This window comes from Apus apus, chromosome 5, assembly GCF_020740795.1.
Source record: "Apus apus isolate bApuApu2 chromosome 5, bApuApu2.pri.cur, whole genome shotgun sequence".
NCBI classification, from domain to species: domain Eukaryota; kingdom Metazoa; phylum Chordata; class Aves; order Apodiformes; family Apodidae; genus Apus; species Apus apus.
Window position 1 is genome coordinate 59347182 of NC_067286.1, and position 15065 is coordinate 59362246.

A 15065-nucleotide genomic window follows, 5' to 3' on the forward strand; every position below is an offset into this window, starting at 1 on the left:
TCTTTTTGAAGGGCAGTAAACCTGCAATGAAGCAGGTTTTCAAGACGGAAACAGTCCAGACAGAGTCAGCCCATCCACAGTGCATGGCAACAGCTTCTTACATTCATCCCAAGGGAAAGCTGGCATTGACACCAGCTGTGCAGGTTTCTCTGGCTTGCTCTGGGCCTCCCAGGCTGGACTTTCAGATGAAGGACTAATGGTCCATGGCTCTTCTATGAGCCTGACCTGCATTTTACAGCCCTCATAGCCCAGACCCCAGGTTTCTGCCTAATTATAAACACAAAGGCTTGTATCAGGTGATTTCCTATTCATTAATTTCTGTCCCTTCTTTCAATAGTTTAGCTTTTTACATGTAAGTACATTTTAATTAATGTAAATTGAAAGGAAGAGTTGTTAACATAGTAAAAAAATATTTTTTTAAAAATTCTGGTATCTGCAAAAATAAGATTACATGCAAGCATTATTAGTGAATCACATTCTCTGTGACCTGTCTAGATTTAAAAATCACTTCAGTTTTGGAACAAGCCTGTTTACCAAATTTTACACTAAGAAATTGGACTTAACCAGCCTAGTTTTCAGAATATATAAAAAAAAGGAATCCACAGATATGCCCCATTTTGACAGCTGAAGGCTCATAGAGAGGGCTTATCCTCAAGGACTGGGGGATGAAGCATCCTTGACTCACCTGAGCACATCAAAGCAAGGCTGGGAAGACTTTGCTGGTGATGATAGTCCATAGCAGTGCACAGTGAGCAGGACCTGTCCAGCAGCTGCAACATCTGGGAGTGGGGTGAGATTTGCAAAGCAAATGGGTGGTTGTATGAGAGCAGCCACAGCCATCCCAGGTGGGCTGCAGTTTTCTAGAAGCCGGGGAGAGACCAGCTCAGTTTCCTGACATCCACTGGAGGGTGTTCCCAGGGAGCAGGGTAAGAGCAGGTGGCCTTTGCCTTCCCCATTAGTGGTTTGTCTCGTTGCTCCATGCAAACAAAAAGTCTGTTTTTTCACAAGCTCTCACTTAGCCCAGCCAGTCTGGCATGGTTTTCTATGCAATTGTCTCTCATTTTCCCTCTGCAGCTTTTAAAATAATAGTGTTTATCCGGAAGGACTGGCTGGGCTCTGAGGCTGGATGGGGAATGCATCCCAGCCGGGAGCTGGCAATACCCCAACATGCTGAGAAATGCATAAAAGTAACTTCAGATGAAGAGTATAATCACACACAGAGAAAAGCTTTATGAGCATGGGAAGGCTTTTTACACCGTCTGCACCAAACCTGACATTTGCACTCTAGAAGCAGGGGTTTGGATTCTTCTCACCCACCACATGGAGGGTGTCTTCAATCTAGGGGACATGCAGAAAGCTCCCAGTATAGACAGAGGAGACAAACAGGCATTGCAGTTTACAGCTTGTCTGTCCTGTTCTGACATGTAGCTGCAGGTGAAATTACTCACACCCTCCTGGTGCCTTTTTCCCTCCCTCAACTGTTCAGGGCTCCTGGAGGATGAGCTCTGATGCAGACACAGGCTTCAGGTATACCCTGTTCTTAATGTCTGTGCTTTGGAAATCTGGTGTGTTTTGTAGTTTGCTCTTAGAAGCAGGACAAGAGCACATTCATCTGAGCACTGTGTGGGTTGGGGTATCCTGTATCTAAATCCTGGATCTGACACAAGTTCACCTCCCTCATTAGCATGAGAAAAATGGTAATTACTTAGCTACAATGCACTCCAAGATGTGAAATTTGATAGTAGTTTTTGCAAACATCTTGACAAAAGCTTGTTTTATGTTGTACATCTATGCATTAATTAAGCTTTTCATATTCGGTCGTATTTCTTATATTCAGTTGTATTTGTTATTTTTAAAAATAATTGTTTCCTCTGAAAACAAGGTATATTTGATTGCAGTGTTAGTGTGAGATTGGTTTTATCATCAAAAACTTTAAAATCTGTTTGCCAGCTTCAGCTAAGCTTGTATGAGGGACTCACTTTGAATCATTTTAAACTGGGGAGGCAATGGAAAATGACTCTCCTGGTTCCAAAAAAGGATGTATAAAAAGGGTGCAAAGACCAACATGCCTTGTGAGGACCCTTTTTATGGGAATTAGACATTCCCATAGGATGTAGGCCAGGACAATTCCCTCTGGTGGGGTCTGAAAGCTGGTCCAAGGGAGGGTGCATTTCCCTAACAATCTGCTTCCATCACTGTGTCTGGCTTGGAAAGTTCACACTGCCTTGTGTGCCCACTTGTCCCACTTGCTCCATCAGTGGTGTTTTCCTGTGTGACTGTGGGTATGTGCTGTCAGATGGGTCACTGCCATGGTGCAGGTTAAAGGAGCCCTATTTATTTCTTCAAATTTATTAACCTGGATCATTTCACTCATCTCATTTTCATAGAATCATAGAATAGAATCATAGAATCATTTTGGTTGGAAAAGACCTTTAAGATCATCAGTTCCAACCATTAATCTAGGACACTGCCAAGTCCATTACCAGTGCTGCTGGGGAGGTAATTGCTGCTGGGGAGTGGAACAGTGAGTAGTTGTCTTCAGGGCCACAATATTGAATTAATACTGATCTAGACAAAAACATTGGATTGTGAATAATAAGATCTGATGGAGATGGGGCTTCTACAAGGCATTAATACAGACAAGATAGCCACCTCTGGAACAGGTTTATGGGAGGTGACCACCACCCACATCAGCGTGTGCATCAATTACTGTGACCTGCCAGTTGCTGATTACGGTCCCAATCCAGCTTCATGCAGGGCTTCTTCTGCTCTATATAGATGTGTGTAGCCTTGGGGGCTAAAATGTTGTGTTTGCTTGCCGTTCTAATTTTTGATGGTGCATAAAACAGCTGGTGGCTGAGTCAAGCCAGTTCTCCTAGGATAGGATCTTCCCTTGCTGCAGGACTCCAGCATCATTTGCCCATCAGCCATGTTTGGAGGATGCCTCAGCTTGGGCATCTGGAACTTATTAGTCATTGTGAAAATCTTTCGTTGATGGACTTATGTGGCTTTCCCTTTTCTCTCACTTTGTGGACACCTCCTGTATTCATCACCATGACAACTGTGTGCCCTTTTGCTATGTTGTTATACTCTCATTTCTGTGAATTTAAAGTGTGAGGGGCAGGCACGTATTGAACACTATGAACAACAGCATGGGATGTTCTAGGAATGGGACAGGATTATCTCTGATCAAATCTTTGCCACTTTTATGAACTTACTGTAATTTTTCAAGACTTTTTTCAGTTCTTTAATCTATTCACGTACCTTCCTTGGAGTCACTTATTAAGGAGTAAGGTCGTGGAGGGATGATTTTCACAGTACTGGTCTGCATTTGGCTTTGGGTTCAGTTATACAAGTTGGCACCTCACAGGACCTTCTCCAGCAGTAATGTGCCCATTGCCAGGACCTTTGGTAAGGTCCCTGTTTGGAAGTGGTGACAGGCTGGGTTTGCATTCATGATGAGTTACTTATTGGTATGGAGGGGAGGGAAAAGATGGTGAGGTCAATATCAAATGGAGAATTTCAGGTTGGTGTTGTCTGCTTTGTCCCTGCCTTGTAGATAACCCAAATACTTCAGTTCCCAGGCCTGGCCATCAGTTAACTGCTACTTAACCTTTGCCAGCTCAATAATTAATGTTGCCTCCATTCCCTCTCCTTCCAAAAATAAATATTATCAAAGAAAGAAAAACAGGAACCTGCTCTCGTGAGACAGGATTTGTGTCACATGAAGCAGCCTTTCACAATCCTATCTGTAAAGGAAGCTAAGTCCTACAGTGAATCTCCATCACATTAATGAATTCAGGACTTGAGTGAAACAGGGGTATGGCTCTTTATTCCTTCAGTTGTGTTCTACACACATTTAATTCCATTTCTTCTGATTAACTCCTCTGGGGTTTGTTTCTGTTCCTGGGGCATACACTTGGGCAGGCCTATGTGGAACCTCTCTGAAAAGGGCCAAGGACAACTGAGATAGCACATCCAATTTAAGTTTTCAAAACAAGCCTCTCCTAATTTGCTGAGGAATGTCAGATTTCATTAGGTGGTCTTCTTTTTTTATTTCTAGAGGAAAAATAGCCAGTAATAGTTATTAGACATTAATAGAATTAAGTTTCCATGAAAACACATTTAATCCTATTCTGGTTTAGCTTAAACCACCGTGGAAGTGGATTAAATCCAACCACATGAAATAATTCCTAATATGGGAATAATTGTTAATGAAAAACAGCTATTCCTGCTAGAATTCATATCTCATTTTTCCCCTCAGCATTTTGTATTTATAAGAGGATCTTTATTTTATTTTACTTGTACACACTCTAATGTTATTGGGGAGTCCTGATCCAGACTAGACTCATGCTGGGGTGACACTGAGGTGACAGGGTTTCCTCATGATGAGGAGGAGTTCAGTGGGCAAATGAGGATCAAGACTCTGGTCTCCAAAGTGTTGCAATCTCAAAGTCAGCTGAGATATGAGAATCTGCCTGGGTATGAATTTCAGGGTGACAAAGCAAAGAGCAAACAGATATGAACACATACAGATCACATTGGAAAGCCAAGGGGAGGGTGGGCACAGGGCTGTGCATCAGCTGCCTTTGCCCCCTTGGAAATACAGCTCTGCCAAGGTAGATCAGTCCTGAATTCTTTACCTCCAGCTAACCTCTGGATTTCCAAGTTCCTGGGTGTTTTCTGCACTAATGCAGAGTGCAGCAGGCTTGCTTCTTCAAAGGAGCTACCCATAATTGTTCCAGGGAGTAGCACCTTCTGTCCCAAGCAGAGAAAGAGGAAAGGATTTATTGAAGGGCTCTGCCAGGCTGCTGCCTGTGTCCTGCAAGAGGCTGAAGGACCATCTCCTCCTGGGGAGGTGGCAACAGGGCTTAGGGAGTGTGTCTTCACTGCATGGGTGTAAGCTGGGGAGAAAGAGAGTGGTTATGGGGTCCATGGTGTTGCTTGGCTGCAGCAGATTTTCTCCACAGATCTGATGGCATTTGTCACCTCAGACACCTGTTCTTGCAGCAGGGCTGCACTCATCTTCCCCCAAAGTGTTGACTCCATAGTAGAGCACAGCAGCACTTGGGCTCAGGCCCTCTGTGCTGCTGGGCTTGGCTTATCTAAGTGACATCTGGCCAAATGGTTCTGTGGGAAAAAACCCACAGTGATTTCCTGGCTTTCTGAAGGACCCGCTTCAGGAGTGTGAGGTACAAACAGTGCCAAAATAGTGAAGTCTTGGTTTGTCTTCTGCAGAAGGCAGTAGCAGTGGTCACAGGTAATTAGATTCTGTTCAGGGTGGTAACCTGTGGCTGGAGAAGTTTTGAGCTGAGAGGAGAAAAGGGAGAAAGGAATGAACAGAATTGGCTGGTGGAAGAAAAGGGAGGTGAGCGTCATGTACGGTGACACACAAGTGTTTGGAGAGGAAATAAAACGCCGGTGCTGTGGTCTTTGTTGTTGTCACTCTGGTCTTCGTAAACAGGTGGTGGGACAGAAGCGATCCAGGTTACCCCATGCCTCTCCTATTGGTGCAGTCAGTGCTGCAGAGCACATGGGAGTTCTGCCAGCCCCTGCCAGGGTACAGGCAGCTGTCTGCCTTGCAGCATCCCCGGCTGCCTCTGGCCACCTGCCAGGCAGGAGCTGGCTGGAGGAGAGGAGGGTGCTCGAGCTGTACCATAGAGTCATGGCCACAGAGCAGGGAAACGCTGGGAAGAGGATTTTTTCCCCCACTCCAGATGTTTTCTGGGACCCAGCCCAGCACAGGGTGGAGCAGCACACACGGCCATATGAGGCGACCAGCAGAGGAACCATTTGTCTCCTCTGAGGCACATCCTGGGGGTACATCTGCCAGAGGTCCCACACTGCCTCCAGGGAAAGAAAGGCACAAACCAACCTACACAATCCGGCTTCCAAATCTTCATTGAGAGAGTGTGGCTTCAATTAAATGTAATTACTTAATTTTGAATCAAAGGCAACTTCTCTTGCATTTATTTGCTGTCCCCAGTGACTAATCCAAGAGAGAGTTGCTCCCTGAGGTGAGGTGCTAATTAAAGGGAGCTTCCAAATGAGTGTATGTGTTGGTTCATCTAGGTCAGAGGCGTTGGATGAAAGTATCTTCCACGTTTCTTTCTTGGTTTTTGCTTTTGGTGTTGTGTTGTTTTGGTTTTTTTAAGTGAGCTTCTTACGAACATGTTAATTTTCCAAATTATTATGAGCAGCTGCATCTATCAGCAGCACACAAAGCTGTATTTACTCCATTTGAAAGCTCTCTAATGAAGCTTTGAAGTCCAGCTCATCCCAGATTCATGCAGGGAAGAATCTGTAGCCACTGTGGCACTCCTCTCCTGACTTCTGAAGATGTGAGACTTGAAAGTAACTATTTGCAAATATGGACAGGCGTGAGAAGCCTTTTTATAAAAAGTAAATAGGTACTGAAATATGGATACTCAACCAGATACTGCAAAACCTACATCTGACTGGAGCCTTGCTTGTGTATTGCAGGGGCATTCTCTTACTTTTCTTATCAACACTATCCCTAAAAGTCCCTGTTTGTATTTAATCACATGCTGCTTTTCACTTTGATTCTCTCAATGATGATACTAGTTTCCTGCTGCAGTCCCACATTCAAGAAAACTGGATGAACCTAAAGAAAAAAAAGAAAAAAAATATTAATATGAGTAAGATGCATGAAATCAACAGAACGGTTTTTACTCTGTGGATCCTTCCATAGCTTGAGGGTCAGTTTCCTGTTCCTATAGAGGCCTGAGAGATGCTGCAGGATGGAATAGCTGCAGCATTAGACACATGGCATCACACAATGGTGGATATTGCTGGCGTTGATAATCTCCCCCCTCCCCCAGTACAGTGCTTCTCCATGGGGGTCCCAGTATACCCACACATATTAGACACATAAACTCTCTAGGAAACACTTGTGTTGCACAACATGGTACATGGGGAACCTAATTGTACCCTCCAGCCACTCCTACAAAACCAGCTATAAGCAAAGCTAAAAAGTATTGAGCAGATTGGGATGTTCCAGTCTCTGGAAAGTTATGTACAAATTGAACTTAGAGTTGTGTAGTTGCCACTGAATTACTGTTCTCTTTTGATCTGTACTAAAGAAATGGATGGAGCAGGTGTGAGTAATGGGTAGGTAGGTATCAAGATGTTTGGATGCTTGCTCACTTTCTTCTCTTTATCCAGCTTTTTTCCTTCATTTGGTGTCAGGATATTTTTAGTTCTTCAAGGCTCTATCTTCTGCATCAAAAATAAAGGTGAAACCCACTTTTAATCTATACTTTAAAAGAAAGTGTGTAAGTGGATGTATGTACCCTGTCTATGCAGTGGCATGAATCTGAGTTTCTCTCTTGATCAGCTCCATTTGAATTCACAACAAGAAACTTAGATAGAGAGGAAGGAGACATGACTGTTCTCTCAGTACAGTTTGCCCATCTCCCAGTAATGTTTGCTGTGTGAGATCTCCTTGTGGTACTGACTCTGTTGTGGCTTCATCCCCCATAGATCATCTTCCGGAAGATCAGTGATGTCAAGAAGGAGGAAGAGGAGCGCCTGCGCCAGAAGAATGAGGTGACACTGAGCATCCCTGTGGACCACCCTGTGCGGAAACTCTTCCAGAAATTCAAACAGCAAAAGGAGATGCGTAATCAAGGCTCAACCCACATCGACCCAGAAAGGAACCAGCTTCAGGTGGAAAGCCGGAGTGTGCAGAATGGGGCCTCCATCACAGGCACCAGCGTGGTCACCGTCTCTCAGATCACCCCCATCCAGACATCCCTGGCTTACATGAAAACCAGTGAGGCTGTGAAGCAGAACAACAGGGATGCAATGGAGCTCAAGCCGAATGGAAACGGAGACCAGAAATGTCTGAAAGTCAACAGTCCTATGCGGATGAAAAACGGGAATGGGAAAGGATGGCTTCGGCTGAAGAACACAATGGGGACCCACGAGGAGAAGAAGGAGGACTGGAACAACGTCACGAAGGCCGAGTCCATGGGGTTGCTCTCTGACGACCCCAAGTGCAATGACTCAGAGAACGGTGTAAATAAAAACCCGCTGAGGAAAACAGACTCTTGTGACAGTGGAATAACAAAAAGTGACCTTCGCTTGGATAAAGCTGGTGAGACTCGCAGCCCCCTGGAGCACAGCCCCATTCAGGCTGATGCTAGGCATCCTTTCTACCCCATTCCTGAGCAGGCCTTACAAACCACGCTGCAGGAAGTCAAGCACGAACTCAAAGAAGATATCCAGCTGCTAAGCAGTAGGATGGCTGCCCTTGAGAAGCAGGTGGCAGAAATTTTAAAAATATTGTCTGAAAAGAACGTACCCCAGATCTCTTCCCCCAGGTCTCCTTTATCACCCCAGCGCCCCCCCCAGATACCCTGTCAGGATATTTTTAGTGTTTCAAGGTCTGCATCACCTGAATCAGAAAAAGATGAAATCCACTTTTAGCATATACCTATGTGTATATATGTATACAGTATATATGCAGAGGTGTATATATACCTTTATACATATATATGTGTGTGTGTATAAGGTAAATATATATACATATATATTTTCACTTGCATCCAATATGACTTGAACACACCAAGGATTTTGATATGTAAATATTGCATGTCCAGCTGGATTCTGGCCTGCCAAAGAAAATTATTAACATAGATATTGCTTGTATAATATGCAGTTGACTGCATGCACACTTTACATTTATTTATAATCTCTATTATGTAATAAAAGAATGACTTTTATTTAACAAAGGCAATGTACTATTTAAAGAATCAGGGTATAACCTGCCAATATTGCCATGACAGTTTTGATCTCAGGCTGAGTGAATCGAGCTTTTATTTCCTCTGTATCTTTTCTGCTGAGGTAAACAGTAGGTTGATGTGACCACGTGGAGGACACGTTCAGACTCCAATTAGGATTGTTTCCTGAAATTACATTACAATATACTGTATATTTGGTAGTTAATTACCCTACTCCTCCTAGAGGGAGGGCTCAGCTTAGTGGCCAGGGTAGGGCACCATGTCCAGTGCTGGAGTGGATCACTGGAATTTATTTCTGTGGGTATTCTGCATGCACAGTCTTTTATTTCAAGTATCCTCCTGCTCTTTTAACATAGAAATAATCATGGAGATTTATGTAACAAGATGAAACTAACAGAAAATCTCAGCTGCACTTCCTGAGTGTTTTGGGGTAACCTTTTTCTTGAAACCCTCCTTTTACTGATGCCATTTTTACTGAACTGTTAGAGTAACATTATTGTAGATTCTCTTTGCAGCACTCAGTGATGGTGTCCTGTTCTGTCAGTATCTTCATTAGGATGTCCCGTTTTTCAGGGTTGGGGTTGCTCTCGCTCCATTGCCCCTGGCAAAAAGACTTTGTGTGTGGTCTGAGCAAGGGAGAGAACAGTTGTAGTTCAGCTCCTTGGGAACTACCTGAGCAGGTTTGAAAGCCTGAAGCTAAAAGGCTGCAGTTAATCCCCTTCCACTTTCTTTTCCGATGGTGTTTAAAAGTCTGCAACTGCCTTTGAGAAAGAGAGAAAATAACTGGTCAGGATGAAATTCCCTTTAGTCCAAGGCACTGATAATGTTTGGGTGGGAGAGTGGCAGATGTGTTGGGGAGGTGAAGTCCTCCCTAGGGTGCTACCCGCTACTCTTGCCTTGGGCTTGTAGAAAGTTTCAGTGCATGGGGGGGATGCACTTCAAGAGCCACCTGGCAAAGCCCACACAGCCAGTTGTCACACGTACTCAGTCCATTAGGGCTGTGTCAGATGATCTGACCCTCCTCTTAGCTGGCCCCCATCAGCATGTCCTGGACTTGAACCATGATCAGACACCATTTTCACCTCCTAGGCTGGAGCAACATCTTCCACACAGCCCTGCTGGCTTCACAGGGCTGCAGCAGGGCAGGCACTTGCACTGGGTCCTGTTGGTTCTCCTGTTTGGAGCTGAGGTTTTGGACTCTGCTTGGGTCTGCACCTGAGTGTTGTGGGGTTTTTTTGCCTCTCTGCACTGGTTTTGAATCCAGATACACGTGATGCACAGCAGAACTGTCCATCACAACTTCAGAGCTGTTACCTGGTACAGCTTGAGGTCAGCCCTGCAGAGTGCGATGGCTCCTTCACAGAAGGATTTCCCCTCCACCCTTAGATGGCCTCTTGCATCACAATCCCACGTTTTCAAAAGTGCCTAGAGTAAAACACATCTGTACCACAAGGCATCACTGCCATCAGGTAAACAGGAGATATTTTTATAATTACTGGGCATTCTTACCAGACTCCAGTACCAGATCCATTACTTAACATTAGGAAACTAAACTAAACTAACTTCCTGAGAAAATAAACCAAAACCAACCAAAAACCCAAACCCAAACCAGACCACCATTTGCAGTAGTAGAAATTAAGAACCTGCGTCTTAGGGTGGACTTATCTTCTCTTGTGAAACCCATGAACCCTAGAAAGCTCCTAAGAAAAGCCAAAGAAGTAATTACTTCTGTAGTGTCAGAAGGGGCTTTTTGGAACATAATGGTCTTTCTCATTTTCAGTTCCTTTCTGACCTGTTTCTGCCCCTTCTCCAGTTGCTTTCTTTAGGTAATTATAGGACCAAAAAAAAGGAAGAATAAAAAGCTACTGAAAGGGGCAACACTTTCCAATGCCTGGTGGTTAGGCTGCCTGCTCATTGTAGTTCTTCACAGCTGCAGATGCTGCTGTCAAAACTTCCAGCTGTATTTTGCAGCTGCTGTTCTGACCGAAGTGCAAATGGGTAACTCTGCAGCCATGCTTTGGTCTGCAAGCACAAACTGCATTCGCAAAACAGCAGGACTTTCAAGGTCCTACTCTAAATCCTACCCTAGGACTCATAAAGAATTGGGGGGTTGTAGGATTGAGGAGTTACAGGGTTGCTGCAGTCTGCTGAATGTACAGATGTGTGGGTACAATTTAAGTGCCAAGCTTTGAAGATGTGAATGTTCTTGCCTGCCGTGGCTTGCTGGTTAAGTCACACAGCAACTGCCCAGAGCTGCCCAGCGAATAGCTGAGTCACACAGGCTTTCTCGGGGCCAGATTTTGGTAAAGTTCTTTGAATGTGTGAATCTGCTGTTCTGTGATGCTGCAAAGGAGCACGCAAGGTAGTGGGAGTGACTTTGTTAGAAAGCTTTAGCCTTAATGACCTTCCTCTGCCTTTGTGAAAGACTTCTTTTCTTTCTCTGTAACCGATATTAATTCTAGATAGAACTGCATGGCATGCAAAGGGATCTCTGTTTAGGTTTATCTTGCAAGTCAGGTGTAAATTTGTGCCACTTTACAATGAGATGAGTTTTAACAGGATTAATCTGACCTCTCAAGTTAGTGGAGCCCAGGATGTCTATTACAGTTCAAGTGCAACTTGGCTGGTTAAAACATGTAGTGGTGGCTAAAAGCTATAAATAGTGTAAAATACCGAGTTCATGAAAGAAATACAGTGTTGCCAGGTCCATTTCTTGTAGTGCTGCTTTGATTCTGATATTCCAATATTGCCCTTTGCAAGTTCAGTGGAACCAGCTTGTACCTTGTTGGAGGCAGTAGCCTGATGGGTGTCTTGCAAACACGGTAAATGCAGCCTGAAAATGGGCTGTCCCAGGCCCTGGGTGCAGGCTCAATTTTCGGGATTGGCTCTGGTAACTTGCACTGAAAATGTGGCTTGTGCAATTTTGAATCACTTTGCCTCCAAACTGTCACGATGGGAGCATTACAGGTGATTTCATGGAGTTGTTGCTGGGACACTGGCTCAGCTTTCCCTGCACCCCTGCGGTTGTGCATGACGTGCTGGAGTTGACCGGGGCATTCCTTTTCTGTTAAAGAAGCATGAGTCACAGTCTTGTAGCTGACTGAAAGCAAACCTCTGATAGTCATTAAGTGCAATAAGGACACAAATGTGTCTCCTCCACCTAAGCCAGTGCTCAAGCACTTGCTGTGCAGAGGGAGCTCTTGGCTGCATGCTTGCCTTTCCCCTCAGAGCTGTGTGTCCCTGTACAGATGTTCCTGCCACGTGCTGGTAACAGTGTTCTTAGCACTTCTACCTTGTGCTTTGTGTGTTCAAAGCCTTTTACCTGCACACTAGTGGATTTTATCTTTCTGGCCTTCGGAATAGAACTAAAATGTGTACAAAAAAGGTAAATGCTTTCCAAAGCAAAGGAACTAGACTACCTTTAATAATGTTTTTGTGTAATATTATATATACAAGGTAGAACAGCACTTCAGGATAATAACTGAGAAAAATCAATTGCTGTAGTGAAGATTCAGTTCTTCTAAATTTGTATTTGTAAATCCTTTTTTCCATCTTTGTCTTTGCCAAGATGCAGCAGTTAAAGCAGAGCTGAGTTTGGAAGTAACAAATTTAAGTTTTGCCTATTTTTCTTTTCCCTGTTCTGCAGAAGTAGCACAATTTTAGGGACTTGATGCTGCTGGCACCAAGGTTGGGGCTCATTCCTAGATTCAAATTCAGTCCTCATATTTACCACCACATGGAAAGCAACCCTGTTACACAGGTGGGAACTGAAGGTTGAATCTGATGATCATACTGATTCTGAAAGTGTATTTTGGAGCCCAGGACAATTTTAAAGAACGTTTTACTATTTGCAAGCCATGAGCAGTCACTCTGGAAGTAACTGAGACCGTTACACAGACGTTGTCATTTGCATGGGTCAGAAAACAGATGTTGTGCTCATGAAATAGCTTGGAGGCTTTCTGAGGAAAAGATGGTCTGAACTGCAAAGGAAAATAAAAAGCCAAAAGTTTATTATGGAATTTAGGAAGGAGGAGGTAGAGAAATGTATTTTATTGACTTGACACTTTTTTACCTGGATTTTGAGGAATTAGAAAACCCAAACTTATCTTTTTGGATGTCAGAACTGGACAGATTGTTTGTAAAAAATAAGTATTTTTTTCCTAAGTGAGGTGGCATCAAAGTGATACCTGTTTTGGTTTGGTTTGGTTTTTTTAAGGTGTTCAAATACCATTTTCTTACAAAAGAGGGTTTTAACAGATTTTGTTACTGTTGTTTTTAATAGGCTGTGTCTAAAGGCTTTTTTTCAGTTATCTTTTTTGTACCAGTAGCTCCTGTGTTAACACATCCTCAGGTCTATAGGACTGGTATTGCTTTATAGTCTTGCTGCTAACATACTTGTTAGACAGGGTTTGAGAATTGGGATTCCTTTGGATACAGGCATCTCTGCCTGACAGCCCAGGCTCTGGGAGTCTCCCATCCTGAGCTGCAGTGAGAGCTGTGAGCACTAAACACCAGTAGTTAGAATTTTTCTTGGCACTTCTGGATCTGCGCAGCTTTTCTTCAGGAATTTAGGGAAGAAAATAGAAATTATGACACTGCCATTTTTCCTAGATGGTCCCAACACTTCAGCTATGTCTGTGCCAGGAGAGCAGGGCTTTCCCATGGAGCCTAAAGGGAGGAAAAGTCTAATCCAGCTAGATTTCCACATCTAGGAATATTTTTTATAACTTTCTCCATATTTTTTTTGCTACAGACAACATGATCTCTAAATTTTTTGTTGGTTTTAATATGTTATAGTGCATTTCAAAATTAAATACATTCTTAAAGAAAGTCCTGAAGGGAGCTAAAATATACAGGAAGTCCACATTATTTCTGGCAGAAATTGAGCAAATTTTCTTACTGACATAAAGAATATTGTGCAAAGAACAGCTTTGTGATATCTAACAAATGACAAACAAAATCATCCTTACTGAGGGTGCATTTAATCATACAGGAAATTGACTTCGTATTGCACAGTGAGACAAGAAAGCATATATTAAGTTTGAATACTCAGATGATAGAAGCATTCAAAAAGGGTTTAACCAGGCCATGATAAAGAAATTATGTTAATTTATGATGTTATATTAATCAGCCTCCTGATGCAAGGCAGGTGGAACCAGGCATCTGGGGCAATATTCTCACAAACCTTTTTGTCCATTGTCTGTAAAGCAGATAAGTGCATTTCTTTATTATTTTCTGCTTGGAGATAGAAGATGTCTTGGCCCACAGTCTGAGACTATTGGTGTGCACCAACTCTATGTCTGGCTGCCTGCCATGAAAACATCAATTAGCCTTAATTAAAAGCCCCATGAAAAGGACTTTGTATTACGTTAGGCTCAGTCTGCCCTCCCCCTGCAGTGCCATGACTGTTATCTGGTTAAGAGCAGATTGAGTTCAGACTGAGCAGTGGCAGAGTATATTTCTTCTTCCCTGCAAAGGACGTATAGACAGACCATATGTATCTTTACCTACCCATTTGGAATGGAGACTCAGATCTGGCCTGTTTAAGACAGGTGTTTTGGACAGGTGGGATAAATCATGCTCGGGAGGTGCCAGTCTCTCATCATTTAATGTGGAATAATGACTTTAGACTAAACACTTGATTTGTAGACTGCTAGAGGGTAAATGAAGTGGATCCAACCCATAACTCAAGCTCCCAATCTGCTCCCATTTGTATAAAAAGGTGCCTCTAACCATTTGCCATCTTTCCAGCACAGAAAGACCTCAGTCCAGGGAACATTGAAATATTTCAGCCTGCAACCAGAAAAAAAGTCTTCAGCTCCTAAGCTGATAATGACAGCTCCATAGTAACACTCAGATGCTCAGTTCTTGACCTGTGATGATAATTTTTTTTAACTTTTTACCCCAATGCCATAGCAGGATAATCCAGGGACCTCCATTTTCACAGGTATATAGCAGTTGAGATGCTCTTCCTTCCGTTGCGGCAATGCCGAGGGACACAGAGGAATCACTGGTCACTTTTTGGACAGTGACAGACTGCCACCTATTTGGGATCTTTGGCTGCTCTGCAGTATTCAAGTTGTAAGGAGACTTATCACTGAGCTGTGCCATGCAGTGGAAAGAGGCCAAGGCTTGGAAATGTCCAACAAAGGGAAAAATTGTAGTGAAGAGCTTCCAAGGTAGACAGAGAGTGACCAACCATCAGGCAATTGTCCAGACCACAGTAGAACTCTGGCTTTACACTGTGCAATTGGAGGAGAGAGGGAAGGGGGAGGAGAAAGGATATAAAGGATGGTGTCC

The 15065-nt window shown here is 43.5% G+C and overlaps 1 protein-coding gene across 1 annotated transcript in view; it reads left to right on the plus strand.

Annotated features, from left to right (window-relative positions):
• KCNH5 (potassium voltage-gated channel subfamily H member 5) overlaps positions 1 to 8451 on the plus strand; it is a 156897-nt gene extending 148446 nt beyond the window's left edge. Inside the window, exon 11 of the mRNA XM_051621122.1 lies at positions 7504 to 8451. Coding sequence (XP_051477082.1) covers positions 7504 to 8451 — 948 coding nt within the window. The remainder of the gene's footprint in view (positions 1 to 7503) is intronic.
• The last annotated feature ends 6614 nt before the right edge of the window (positions 8452 to 15065 follow it).